The 14,334-nt window shown below is 42.4% G+C and overlaps 1 protein-coding gene across 1 annotated transcript in view; it reads right to left on the reverse strand.

The window, feature by feature from the left end:
- Positions 1–14,083, reverse strand: part of ARHGEF12 (Rho guanine nucleotide exchange factor 12) — a 140,424-nt gene extending 126,341 nt beyond the window's left edge. Inside the window, exon 1 of the mRNA XM_015408614.1 lies at positions 13,884–14,083. Coding sequence (XP_015264100.1) covers positions 13,884–13,915 — 32 coding nt within the window. The 5' untranslated portion in view covers positions 13,916–14,083. The remainder of the gene's footprint in view (positions 1–13,883) is intronic.
- Positions 14,084–14,334: the final 251 nt, after the last annotated feature.

Raw genomic sequence — 14,334 nt, forward strand, 5'->3', positions numbered from 1 at the left:
GGGGGGGGTGATCCTGGACTTGGTCCTAAGTAATGCTTAAGACCTGGTGAGAGATGTAATGTGACAGCACAAGCTGGGAACTGTGACCACAATGCTAGTAGGTTTAGCACTTATGTAAATAGGAAGCTGCCCAAAAAGACCAACACAACCACATTTAACTTCAGAACAGGTAACTTTACTTAAATGAGGGGCTTGTGAAGAAGAAACTGAAAGGAATGGTAAGGAGGGTCAAATCCCTTAAGGGATGAATAGATGAAGATATAAAATTTGAAGAAATAGATATTAAAAAAGGTCTGCATAGTTAATAAACAAAGTAATGAAAGCAGTAAAAGTAAGGATTCCTTTAAGTGGTGGAATTAATCCAAGGGAGGTAAATGAAAGGGAGCACAGGCTTTGGCAAACGGCAATCAGGCAGGCAAAAAGGCAGGCAAAAAGGGGCTATGAGGAACATATTACAAAATACATAAAGACCAACAATAAAAATTTCTTCAAATACATGAGAAGCAGAAAACCAACCAGGGAGGCAGTGGGGCCCTTGAATGACCAAGGGGTGAAAGGACTACTAAAGCATGATAGGGAAATGGCAGAGAAGCTGAATGCATTTTTGTCTCTGCCTTCACTGTGGAAAATGGGAGGTTCTATGACTGATGGACAAATTAAAAACTGACAAATCATGAGGCCCAGATGGCATACATCCAAGAGTTCTGAAAAAACCTGAATGTGAACTGACAAAAATATGCAATCACTAAAATCTGCCTTAATTACCAAGGACCGCAAGGTAGCTAATGTAACCCCCATCTTTGAAGAAAGTTCCAGAGGAGATTTGGGAAATTACAGGCTGGTCAGTCTAATGTTGATACCCGGTAAGATGGTGAAACTCATGATCAAAGATAGAATAGGCACATTGATGAACAAAAGCTATTGAGGAAGAATCAGCATGGATTCTGTAAGGCAAGACATAGGCTGCGGTCACAAACACTAAATAATCCACTTTCAGTGCACTTTCCAGTAGGATTTTTACTATGTGAACTGGCAAAATCCAGTTGGAAAGTGCAATGAAAGTGGATTGAATGTGTATTATTTAGTTTGTGTGACCGCAACCCTTGTCTCACTACCCCTTTAGAGTTCTTTGAAGGGGTAAACAAACATGTGGACAAGGGTGACCCAAGTAGGTATTGTTTACCTAGACCAAGGAAGTTTTTGATAAAAGTTCCTCACCAAAGGCTCCTAAGTAAACTCAGCAGTCATGGGATAAGTGGACAAGTCCTCTTGTGGATTAAAAACTGGTTAATTAAAAGGAAACAGAGTATAAATTTTCACAGTGGAAGGTAGTATTCAGTGGGGTACCACAGGGTTCAGTACTAGATCTGATGCTTTTTAACTTGTGTATTAATGATTTGGAGTAAGCAATGAAGTGGCTAAGTTTGCAGATGACATTAAGCTTTCAGGGTGACGAGAATCAGGGAGGACTGTGAGGTGCTCCAGAGGGATCTGTCAAGCCTGGATGAGTGGGCGCCAATATGGCAAATGAGGGTCGACATGAGCAAGCGCAAAGTAATGCACACTGGAGCCAAAAATCCTAACTATAAATATACATTGATGGGGTCTGAACTGGCAGTAACTGACCAGAAGGCAGATCTTGGGAGTCCTGGCAGATAACTCACTAAAGATGTTGACGTGTGTGACTGCAATAAAAAAGGCAAAAGCTATGCTGGGGTTTATTAGGAAGAGGATTGCAAACCAGTAGTCTAATGCCCCTGTATACGTAAATCTATGGTGTAGCCTCATTTGGAACACTGTGTACAACTCTGGTCATAGCATCTCAAAAAAGATACAGTATTGGAAAAGGGTTCAGAAAAGGGCAACTAAAATGATTAAGGGAATGGAACACCTTCCTTGTGAAGAGAGGTTAAAGAGGCTAGGGCTCTTTAGCTTGAAGAAACGATGACTATGGGGTGACATGATAGAGATTTATGAAATTATGCATGGGATAGAGGAGACAGAGAAAGAAGTACTTTTCTCCCTTTCTCACAAGACAAGAACCCAGGGGCACTCAATGAAATTAATTAGCAGTAGGCTTAGAACAGATAAAAGGAAGTCCTTCTTCATCCAAAGAGTAATTAACACGTGGAATTCACTGCCGCAGGAGGCGGTGGCAGCTAAAAGCACAGACAGCTTCAAGAGGGGATTGAATAAACATATGGAGCAGAGATCCATCAGTGACTATTAGCCACAAGGTATAGATGGACCACTATGTCTGGGGCAGTGATACTCTGTATTCTTGGGGCTTAGGGGGCAACAATTGAGAGGGCTTCTGGAGTTCTGGCCCCACTGGTGGACCTCCTGATGGCACCTGGGTTTTGGCCACTGTGTGATGCAGAGTGTTGGACTGGATAGGACATTAGCCGGATCCAGCATGGCTTCTCTTATGTTCAGATGCTCACGGACAACCATGAGCTTTCAATTTATCAACATTAAAAGCTAGCCAAATACTGTCATGTGACATGAAAAACTGGGATTCTAAGCCGCAAGTCTGCAGTCTGTTTCCTAAACAAACAGGAACTCTTTTGGGCTAGAACAGGGCACGTAAGTGCAGTGAAAACTGTCTGAATAACTTAAAATTCTCTGCAGCACACAGTTTGTACAGCAGAGGATTAAGCCATTCCAAGCATGCTGCCCTTGCAAAGCCACACCTCATTCATGTGGTTACAGGCAGGCAGTGAGGCAGTTCTCCCTTTGGCAGTTTGTACATGCCATTTCTTTATCCACACCAGAGGCCCTTTGGTTAATTCACACCTTGTGCTTCATGCTGCATCCCCCAATGAGATCATAACAGAAGCAATAATTTCGCTGAGCTGTTTAAACAAGTTTAGAGGCTTAAAGTGCATCTCCCAAGTCAGCACATCCTGTTGCAATCCTGAAGAGAACAATGTGTTTCTAACAGAGACCGCAATACTTTGGTCATTAATGGCAGGACATTGAAGGGCATCTGACAAACAGAATGACAGCCCACACAGATTAGATAATGCAGAAACCAGATATGAACTTGAAGGGGAAACTGACTAGTTTACACAACTATCCCATCCCATGGACAATACAGCCATGTTTATTTGCTCTTGCAAGTCAATGACAGAAATTCTTGCTACTCTACAGAACACAAAGGTACCGGAAAGTCGAATCAAGTAGCAGGATGGGATATACAAAACTGTCTACTAAGAAGTAGAGGCTGCACAAGTTTATAACATGATAAAGTTCAAGACTGATTTTTGCTGGCTGTGGTGGTCAGGGATTGAAACAGTATGGGATAGTATGGAATATACAATGGATAAATAAAGGGTTTGTTCTTAATTCATACCACATGATTATATTTCTAAAGTTGTAAAAATGGCAGCACATAGATTGTGACAACAGCTAAATAAGCCAGCAAATCTGCTAGGACAAATTCCCAGAAGATATTTCTATGAAGCAAGAATCTTCGTACAAATGTTATTTTTATTTGATGTTTTCTCTTTGATGTTTCTAAGAGATGCAAAGAGAATAAAGCTGTGCTCTAAAATCAAAAGTTCCCCCCCCAAAAAAACCACAGAAACAGAAAGAGCATTAATAAGAGCAGCACTATGTTCATAAATATTTTCTGTACAGTGTGCTGAACGACTTCTTGTAATTTCCTATTCATAACAGAATGTCCTCCTATATTTTGTTTCACTTTGTATTCATAATCCACACTAAATCAACACCGCGTCTTCCCATGTGTGTGTGTCTTAAAGAGAGCATCTTGTTTTGTATTTCATTCATTCCTTTACAATATTATGGTTTTCTTTATAGTTTTGCCATTTCAGGGGTTATTTGTGTCAACTTTGAATGTTTCTCCCTGCCTCATCAGAGCACTCCTTGCAATAACTGCTGCTCACAGAGGAGGAAAAGAAAGGAATATTTTTAATGTATATACTACCCTTCCATCAGACTAGGGCTTCCCAGACACTGCAAAAATGCTTCAAAAAGATTCAAGTTGAAGAGGAAGTTGAAACATTGTTAGGAGACCTGCTGACGAAGATTAAGTTACAGAATGTGCTGTTTGTCACTGTTATCTTCTTAAATACATAACAGGTACTACATATGGTTCTATGTACGGAATTTGAGAAATGTATAATTCACTTTTTTACTACACTCTCAAAGCTGTAACCACACAAATAGCATTAAAACATTTTAAAAAATTAATATTTCAGTATCAATGTACCACTTTTTGACTAGTCTCAAAGAACATAAAATCTCTAGTTCCAGCTCCTGCCAACCTAGCAGTTCGAAAGCAAGAAATTGCAAGTAGATAAATAGGTACCACTTCAGTGGGAAGGGAACAGCGTTCCGTGCGCCTTGGTGTTTAGTCGTGCCGGCCACATGACCACGGAAACGTCTTCGGACGGCGCTGGCTCTTCGGCTTTGAAACGGAGATGAGCACCGCAACCCTAGAGTCGGACTCGACTGGCTTTTGAGCAAGGGAACCTTTACCTTTATCAATTCCACATTCAAAACAGAAGGCAACACATAAATAATTCCATTCAAACATCTAGGAAACAAAGTAAATTTTAAAAAAGGATTGTATAGACTTCTCAGAAGGACTAGCCAGTGATGTGAAAGCCTAGATTATTATAGTTCCTATATACACTGTCATCACATATTTTCAAAGATATTTTTCACAATATAATAAAGATTTTGTTCACAATATAATAAAGTATGTGTATGACAATATACTATTGAAGAGGTCAGTTTTTCACTGTTTGTTTAACCAATATCCAAATCTGCTGGAAGTCTTAATGCTACAACTGCATGAATTTCCCCCCTAATTTTCTGATGGCAAGAATTAAGACGCATGCATTGAGGCAGCATAAGACATAGCAGGTTGCAATCCCCACCCTCTTCAGTAACTGGAATCTGGATATACTTACAATTTCCTTTGAGCAAGGGGAAAAAACCCTACAAGTTCTAAGATTAAATATCATGTAATAGTCATTGGATACAGATGATGGTGAAAAAATGTATCCCTCGAGTATTCTAACAGCCAGTATAGAGTATTTTTCTCCCTCTTCAGGCTGTTAACCAGTATGAAATGCAAAGATCCATTAACTGATTTCCTTCAGGCTGGATCCAAAGGGAACAGTCTCTACAGAATGAAAATACTTGGATATCACTACTGTTCTCAATCTTAAATCCTCTGTAAACAGTACTAATTCGTGTCACAAATAGTTCAACACAAGGAAAGGTTTACATGTGTTTGGCTAACTGTCTCCACCCAAGTAATTACCTTAACCCCATGGCTTTCTTCAAAACCAGAAAATCACACTCCAGATTGGTTCTGTCTCTCAGCAGAACAATAAGCCTGCTGATAACTGTATAGTTCTGGTAAATGGCAATGACCCCAACTTGTAACTTTTTCTAAAGGGCCCCCCTTTAGGGAGAATACAGCCTAAGAGCATGATCATACTAGACTGCTGCTCCCTGGGATATGCCTCCATAACACCTGGTGCAGTCCATAATATATTGTAGATGAAGTTAATATTCAGTACTTCACTTTCAGGGGCTGCGGTGGCTCAAGTGGTTAAGACGCTGAACTGCAGACCGGAAGGTCGGTAGTTCAGCAGTTCGAGACCCGAGTGCTGCATGATGGAGTGAGCTCCCGTCTCTGGTCCCAGCTCCTGCCAACCTAAGCAGTTCGAAAGCAAGAAATTGCAAGTAGATAAATAGGTACCACTTCAGTAGGAAGGTAACAGCGTTCCATGCGCCTTGGTGTCTAGTCATGCCGGCCACATGACCACAGAAATGTCTTTGGACAGCGCTGGCTCTTCGGCTTGGAAACTGACATGAGCACCGCAACCCTAGAGTGGGATTCGACTGGCTTTCGAGCAAGAGAAACCTTTGCCTTTACCTACTTCACTTTCAGGTTCTGCTGTTAGACAAGAAGTCCGGAATTAAAGAGCTCATATGTAGTGTTCTGACACAGAGTCTCCTTAAGAGTGCCCTGTGGCACTCCAAGGCTCTGCATAACAGGTCCAGGGGCTCTGCAAGGTAGCGGGTCTTCCCCAATGCAGAGGATGCTCGCTCTGAGCCAGCAGCAGGGGAGAGGGACATTCCATAACTTTGCTTCCCCTTTCCAGGCCCCATCAGAGGAGTATCTTGCACTGAAATGACCAAGTGACCCAAGTCCACCTTACTGCTCATGTTGTGCTGGCAGTAAAGGAAATGGAGTTGTGTGGAGATACTCTTCACAGCCCTCCTAGATCAAGAGCGGCCTCTGCAGAGAAAAGCATGGACACTTCAGGTGCTCAGGTTTCCTGCTGCCAGAACCAACAATAAAGCAATAAGGTGCGATAAAATTCACATAAGCAACAATCACATAAAGTGCTAATGCATACAGATGGCGGTTCCTATGATGTCTTACAATAAGAGAAGGCAATAACCAGCGTAGCAACCTATAAAGTGGTCTGAAGGCAATATCCAGTGTTGTGTCATAAGGGACATAGCATGTTCAGTTCCGATGACTCATTTAGCAATGGCAGCTCCTAATCGAAAGCCTGGTGGAAGAGCTCCATTTTACAGGCCCTGCGGAACTGTAAAAGGTCCCACAAGGCCCTGATGTCTTCCAGGAGCTTATTCCACCAGAGTGGAGCCACCACTGAAAAGGCCCTGGCTCTAGTGGTGGCCAATCTGACATCTTTTGGACCAGGGAGAGTCAGGTGATTTTGTGACCCTGACTTCAGTGCTCTCTGGGGAACATACGAGGAAAGGCTAAGTGGGAGAGATGGGTACTGGGCACAGCAGTGCCTTAGGTAGCAGGAGAGGACTGTCTGCCCTTGCCTTCTTTTTACTTCAGTTGTGATACTGCACTTGACTTCTTTTCCCACTGTCCCGAGGACACTACTGGGCCACACTTTCTCTCTTAGTGCACTCTGCTTTGCTAACTTAGCTAAATCTGCCTGCCTCAAGCATTTCCACTCAGCGTAATCAAGCTGATTACAATATGCATTGCACTTTTGCATCCTGAGTTCCTTCTTTGCTACACCCCTCCCATCTTCTGACTGGAATACAAAGACTCAGAGATCTCCATTCCCAGTCGTGCCTGACAAAGGGAGCTTGGATTCTCGAAAGCTCATACCCCGAGAATCTTGTTGGTCACTAAGGTGCTACTGGACTTGCATCAAACTGTTCTGCCTGCGCAGCTATCGACAAGGTTGGAGAGGCCTCGTCTGAGGACTATGGGGAGGGGGGACTTTGAGAACAAACTGTATGGAACTGGATTTTTATATTAAGTGACAACAAGAATACAGAACAGACTTGATGGTGCACAATATAAGAATCCAGCTTTCCATAGTACATTAGTGAACAAAACAAGTGCATCCTTCCTATTAAAATACAAAAATACCTCCAACAACCATCACCCTGTTACTTTGCTATTAATATTCTAATATAAAGTCTTTTTTCAAAGAAATCTAAGACAAAGATACAAGAAATAAAAATAGAATTCCAAAACTCTGCCTCTTTATTTATTTGGGTACCTACTGAATCGAAAATACGCCATTTTACGGCTTCTGTCACATTGCCAGGACTACATTGGGGCTCTCAAGACAAAAAGTTTGGGAAACCCTGTTCCAACCGACACCACAGAAGAATGCCCAGATCCTTTGTCTGGGAACGACTCCAGCTTGCCTTTTGCAAGCATGAGAGCTCTGTCCCAGATAGTGGACCATGAACTACAGCCTGTCCCATCACAAGCATTGTAGGGCACATACAAGCAAATACTGTGCAGCTTTTTGCTCAGTGTGAACCTGCACCCATGAGGAGCAAAATAAGCATGTTCTGGAAGAAGGCAGGCACCACAGGATAGCTTGTCTCCCTCTTCTCAGAAAGGAACTAGATGGCAACCAACACATCCTTCATTACTAGAGTGCAGACCCAGTGATGGACAACACAGCTAAAGAAAAGCTTAACTTAATGACAAGAAATATTTGCTTAATTTTTTTGTTCAATGAGGGCTACCAACACTGGTTACCCAAGTATGACAAGCAACAAATTGGGTAATGGCTTAAGAATCTTCAGCTTTTCAGTAAGACTAAAGCAATGAAAACTCTGAATTTCATAGAAAAATCAGTGCACTTCGGAAAATGAAGCCTGGTTTTCCGTCAACGAGATGTCTCAACTACCATGAAGACATACTAACATTTCCTCCCATCCCAAAAGGAAGTACATCTATGCAAAGAAGAGAAAGTTGTATGACAACAGGGCAAAGCAGCAATCAAAAAATCTTGTACATAAATCCTCCTGCCTGCCGATTTCATTATCATAGGAGCAGGGGCTTTTGACACGGTTCTAAAAATGCAACTGACAGAAAAGGTACAAAATGGATATCAACTTCTGAAAAACACAATTCCCTCCAGAATTATTTTCATAGCACTTTTGCAAAGCCTCAGCAGTAGGCTCAACACACAATGTGACGATTAGCTTCCCTTCAGCTTTGTTCAACTGTACATAGAAAGGGAAGCAGGTACATGCAGGGTTTTTACAACCACACAATAGACTAGAGCGCTGATCACTTTTGTTATTTCAGAATCCCATCTAAGTCCTGGCATGCCAGAGAAGAAAAATAAAAACCTTTATCTCATTCAGCCATGTGTCGCCTGTGACAAATGACAGAACAAAACTGTCCAAAGCCAGCTTGCCTGCTTTCAGCCCAGGACAGAAGAACTCTTCTCTGTGTGTGTGTGTGTGTGTGCGTGCATGTGTGTCTGTATGTGTTATGCAATTCTTTATGGCCATGAACTGAGAAATACAGATGTTAAGTCATCCTGTCAACTCAGTGAAAGTCAAGGATGGACCCAAGAGTGGTTTTGTTTTTGTTTTTTGCAAAAAAGCTTAGGAAAAAGGAGACATATTGAAAAGACTGCTATTATGTCCTTAACATGAGTAAAATGGATTACAGAGCAACAGAATGAGCCTAAGAGATACAAGACTTCATATTCTTAATGAATGTCCTCTCTACTGTTTCTCAAGTATTGCTTAAGAGGCAGAAAAGTTAAAGGGAAAAGAAAAATGTACACTCTGGAATGGCTTCCCAAAAGAAACAGGAGAGGGATATTATTAAATTCACTCTAAGAGCCTTTAGAAACATACTAGAAATATGAATAGGGCAGAGAGTTAATATAGTTTTGTTTGGAAGGCAGAAGAGAGCTATGAGGGAGAATCATAATAAAACCAAAGAGTTGTTTGTCACTGAGCCTGCCTTGGCAGGGAGGGTGGGATATAAATTAAGTGAATAAATAAATAATAAATAAAAGTTGTTGCCATCCTCAGTGCAAGAGCACTGCAATCCAATTCTGAAAAGTGCTAGGAAATGAACAAACTGTAACCTTCAGCTGTCTGATAATTTATAGAGCTGGGGATATACAATGAAAGGGGGGGGGGAGAGAAGGAATTATAGAATTTAGCTCCTGCTTCCAGAGTCGCCTACATGATGCAACATAATCAACTTTAGACTGTTTTGTTCTCTGATTCTTTAATTCCTAAGTCTACTGCACTGTTCCTTGGTTGTCTTACGCTGTCTGATTGCATCTGCCCTAAGTCTCAGCAAACATAAACAAAATAAACAACATTTTGCAACTAATTAAAACAGAACTACAAAACTAAACCTACGTAACAGACTTCAAATTCACTGGTCTTCTTAACACAGTATCCACCTTACCCTCAGAAGTACAGATTTTTTAAAATGGTCTTAATGAACATACAGAAGGTAAGGGCACCACTAGCCCTAAGTTCCACAATAAATAAAAAACTGGCAAAAAAGCCTTGTTCCCTCACCCCCACCGACCTGCCTTCAGTCAAAGAGGAAACTCTAAGCCAGGCTTCTTCTGAAGACCTTCGTATACATGGGAGAGTAGTTATTTTAAGACAAAAATGACCACAGATGAGATCATCTGCAAGCTGAAGAACGAACAAGTTCGGCTCTGGCCACAAGGCATCCACCCTGGTATCAGATCCAAAGCCAAGAGGAAATAAAGCATCCAGTGGCAGCTCCTAGACTCAGGGAACTTACGCATGTAGGGCTTGAATTTGCACCATTTCCTTCAAAGAAAACTTGTAGTCATTTTAAGCCAATGGCAAATCTATGCACAGCTTGATGCAACATAGACTGAAGAAACAAGTACTATGCAAACAGACTATATGCAAACTCCAGGAAGAACTGAAGGTTCATTGCTACTTAGGCTATCAAAGTTCATGGACAGTAAGAGCAACAAAACTATGGCCTAGCTGTTATGTATATCTTGCAAGAAAAAGCACATTACAAAGCACCATGCCTGAAACTGACTTGCAGAAAGGACAGACCTGTACATTTCTCTCACTAAAAAAGGAAGAGACCAACCTGCTGTCAAAATAAAGACTGGAATGGTCACCCACTCACTACTTTTCTCATGCCACAAAGGTAACTGATGGGCTTCCTCCAGTGCTTATTTGCTAGACTCCACGGCATAGGGTGTTAACCTTTATAAAGTCAGAGCTGAAGAGGGGAGGGACCATGAAAACAATAACCTTATCACCATAACAAAGAGAGGGTCTTCTAGGGCAGAGGTCAGGCAAAGAAGCACGAAAAGTGGAAGCTTCCCATCATGCCAGTCACTGTTATTACTACATCTGGACAGCAGACAGAAAGCAAAGTTTCACCCGCATCAGCAAGTATTTTGGAATGTTCGGGAAAAGGAAGTCTGCGTATTTTTATATTGGCTGTTCCAATATAATAATACAGACTCTGCCTTGTTTCAGCATCAGATAACTCCACCATCACTTCTATGGCACCATAAAGTAATGATCATGATAGTCTATGGGGGGGGGGGGTGGAAACACAAAAGCACCATACTGCCTTCCCCTGTGACTTAAAGAACAAACAGCACAAGGAAGGTTCCAAGATCCCCAGAACTCTTCATCAGGGTGGTTTATTAAAAAAGATGTAGAGAACAGGGGAGGAGAGAAAGGAAGAGAGTATGACAGAAAAACCCAAAGCAATTTGATATAGCCTAAAAATGGAGCGGAGGATGAGTTGCTAACCTGAGCTAGATGGCACTAGGTACAAACCAGATTTCAAGTTTCTACTGAGACAGACAAGCAAAACAAGACTGCTTTCTTTTAAAAATATGAATGCCAGCCATATTTGAACCTCTTTCAAATTCTGACCAGAACACACGGGTCCCTTTTAAGGTAAAAACAGAGCAATGCACTCTTCTTTTATCAGAAAAGCGGGAGACTGATTTCAGCGGGTGCACGACTGAGTAGTAGTTGGGAGCAAGTAACCTCCATAACCAGAGTCCCATTGCTAGGAAGTAATCATCCTAGTTGTTGTTGAGTCACACAGTTGAGTCTGACTCTTTACGACCCCATGGACCACATCACATCAGGCCCTCCTGTCCTCCATCGTCCTCTGGAGTTTGCTCAACTTCATGTTCGTTGCATCGATAACACTGTCTAACCATCTCATCCTTTACCGTCCCCTTCTTATCATCCTCGGTGTCCCACTGCTAAGCAATCATCTTCCCATTGCCAAAACCTTCTCTTTGCCAGCTCAATTCAGTAGTTCCCCATTAGAAAGATCGCAAATAGCCACTTGGAAGCTGCAGAACACCTTTTATTGACCAACCAAAACATCACATGTCCTAAAATCTCTTTTTTCTCCCCCACCCTCCCTTTTGGACTGAGCATCTAGCCTGATCTTCCCTTCTCCCAAGGAGCTCAGGATGGCACAAATAGTTCTCTCCTCTTCCATTTCACCCCCCCCCCCCAGGACTGCGAGAGAGGGAAGGCTGAGAAACCATGACTGGCCTAAAGTCATCAAGCAAGCTAAATGACTGAACAGGGAATTCAACTTGGGTCTCCCCAGATCTAATTCTATGCTTTAACCAGTATACCACACTGGTTCTCACTCTGCTGAAGATTTCTGGGGAACTCAATCACTATTTTGTAATAATTTGGTTTGTCATAGTAAAAGGTATTATGCTGATGATGTTTCTGGATATCTCACGGCATAATTTTTTCCACCTCATTCCTGTGTTACAGGCAGCAAGGAACTGGTTTTATAACCTGAGGTAAACCAAAGACCTAACTATAGTTCTTCTACTTAGGTGCCGCAACAGACACACATATACTTTGATGTCCTCTTTAAAAAAAGGTATGGTGAAAAGTGTTTAGGAACATGCTCTACAGGAGAGGAAACCATCCCATCACTTTCACCCTCTTTTTCAGTAAGAATGAACACACCAGAAAAATGTACAACGTTCCCTATTCAAAATTAAAATATGCTAACCCACCCCTCATATAAAGAGAGGCCTTGTTACAGGCTCAGCACTCTTCCAACACTCTCACTTAGCCTCTCTCGAAGCCAGCTCTGGAATCTCTGCGTTCTGCTCCTCCTGCTCTCTTTGCAACTCAACTGCAAAACAAGTCCCGTGGAACTGTTGCAGTGATCCTCATGAGGTCAAACATGTGGACCAAACTTCTCTTGCTCTGAGAGAGTGAAATAGGAACCACCCAATTTGGAAGAGTCACAGAGTACTTGCCAGACAAGACAGCTAACATTACTGTATATAACATCCTTCTCTTTATGTTGGTGTATTTGAGCTCCACTATTTGAAGCTATTACGGCTCCTGGGTTTTTAGTTTATATTTGTTATCCTGCCTACTGGATTGAGAAGGATCAGAAACATGCAAGTTAAAAAATAAAACATACCATATGAAACCTAAGGCAACCCAAAAGCTGAGAAACCTCAGCTCGACAGGTCATCTTACCCAGTAGGGCAGTGGTGGCGAACCTATGGCACGGGTGCCAGAGGTGGCACTCAGAGCCCTCTCTGTGGGCACATGTGCCATCGACCCAGCCAGGCCCAGACCATCATTAAAGTATCGAATTCTCTGCCAAATAATTTTAAGTAAGTGAAAGCATTTGGGATTGCTTTCCTTACTTTGTTTGGATCACCTTAAGTTAATGTATGAGTTGTTTTTTCTAAAGTAAAACCTCAGTATTCAGGTTAAATTGCCGTGTTGGCACTTTGCGATAAATAAGTGGGTTTTGGGTCACAGTTTGGGCACTCGGTCTCTAAAAGGTTCGCCATCACTGCAGTAGGGGAACAGCACAGATCTTCTTGTTTCCAGTCCTGCCTACTTCTCCAAGACACCAGTTTCGGAGGGGGGGGGGGAAGCCAGCAGAGGTCCAGGCCAGGGTAGCAGTGGGGATAAAAGACTGAAGAGAGCATATCAGTGTTGTGTACTAACAACAGATTTCTCCTCTACTGCAAAGATTCATGCCAGCATCCAATCCTGGAGAAGCTCGACATGTTACATGTTGTTATACCACGAAGCAGTACCACAGATGACAGAAATTGAGCCTACCTTCTATATGACTAAAGAACGTGAATGTGCTATTTGGTAGGCTAACAAGCCAGTGTATTAGGTATACTTCCACACTTAAACCAGAAAGACCCTCCCTACCAAAGTCTGGCACCCTCAAAAGCAGGAAATTTTTACGAAGTTCAAATTAAGAGATTCTTCCAAACGGCACTCCTACCGCCCTGACTGAATGCCAGAGATTCATACACAATACATTCAGAGCAACAGGCTGGGAGCCTTGAAAACCAAATTAACAAGTCAGCATTTGAATTCCAAATCTAACCGGGAGAGTTTGATTATCAGCAAATCTGAAGTGGCCTTGTCATTTCCAAAAATAAACGCCAACCTTATTTAGCTGGGCCTGTTAACGTCTGCACATTTCACACTGTGTCAAAAGATTAACACAAAGAGTTCCAAACAAATGTTTAAACAATGGGGGGGGGATGCTCAAAAACCTTCTTCATACTGACCTGTCCGTGATTGCTGACTGTGTGCCACTCATTGGAGCCCTTGGCAAGGAGACGATTTTTCAACCAATCTGCATCGTACAAGCGATTTCAATGTATGTCACTCGTCACTTTCCCATAGGCACACGCTCAAGTTCAGAATCCAACTTTACTCCAAAAAGAGGTTCAGAAGACAAACTCAGCTAAGAACAACAACGCCGACGTGGTGGTTCTCCGCAGCCTCCGAAAAGATCCATCTCAGGGAGAGCTTCCACTAACCCGCCAGGAGCTCCCTCTAGACGGAACCTTCCCCCCACAAGAAACAAGGGAGAAGGCCTTCGGAGACATGATTCTAAGCGCTGCCAAAAGATCTCGCTGCGGCCACTGGCTCTGAAGAAGGGAGGAAGGCAAACTCGGGCAGAAACGCTGGCGTCGGTAAACTGTCAGGCAGAGAGGGGCATCTGCTCCAAGTGAG

The sequence above is a fragment of the Gekko japonicus genome, unplaced genomic scaffold (assembly GCF_001447785.1).
Source record: "Gekko japonicus isolate JY-2015 unplaced genomic scaffold, Gekko_japonicus_V1.1 scaffold1744, whole genome shotgun sequence".
Classification (NCBI taxonomy): domain Eukaryota; kingdom Metazoa; phylum Chordata; class Lepidosauria; order Squamata; family Gekkonidae; genus Gekko; species Gekko japonicus.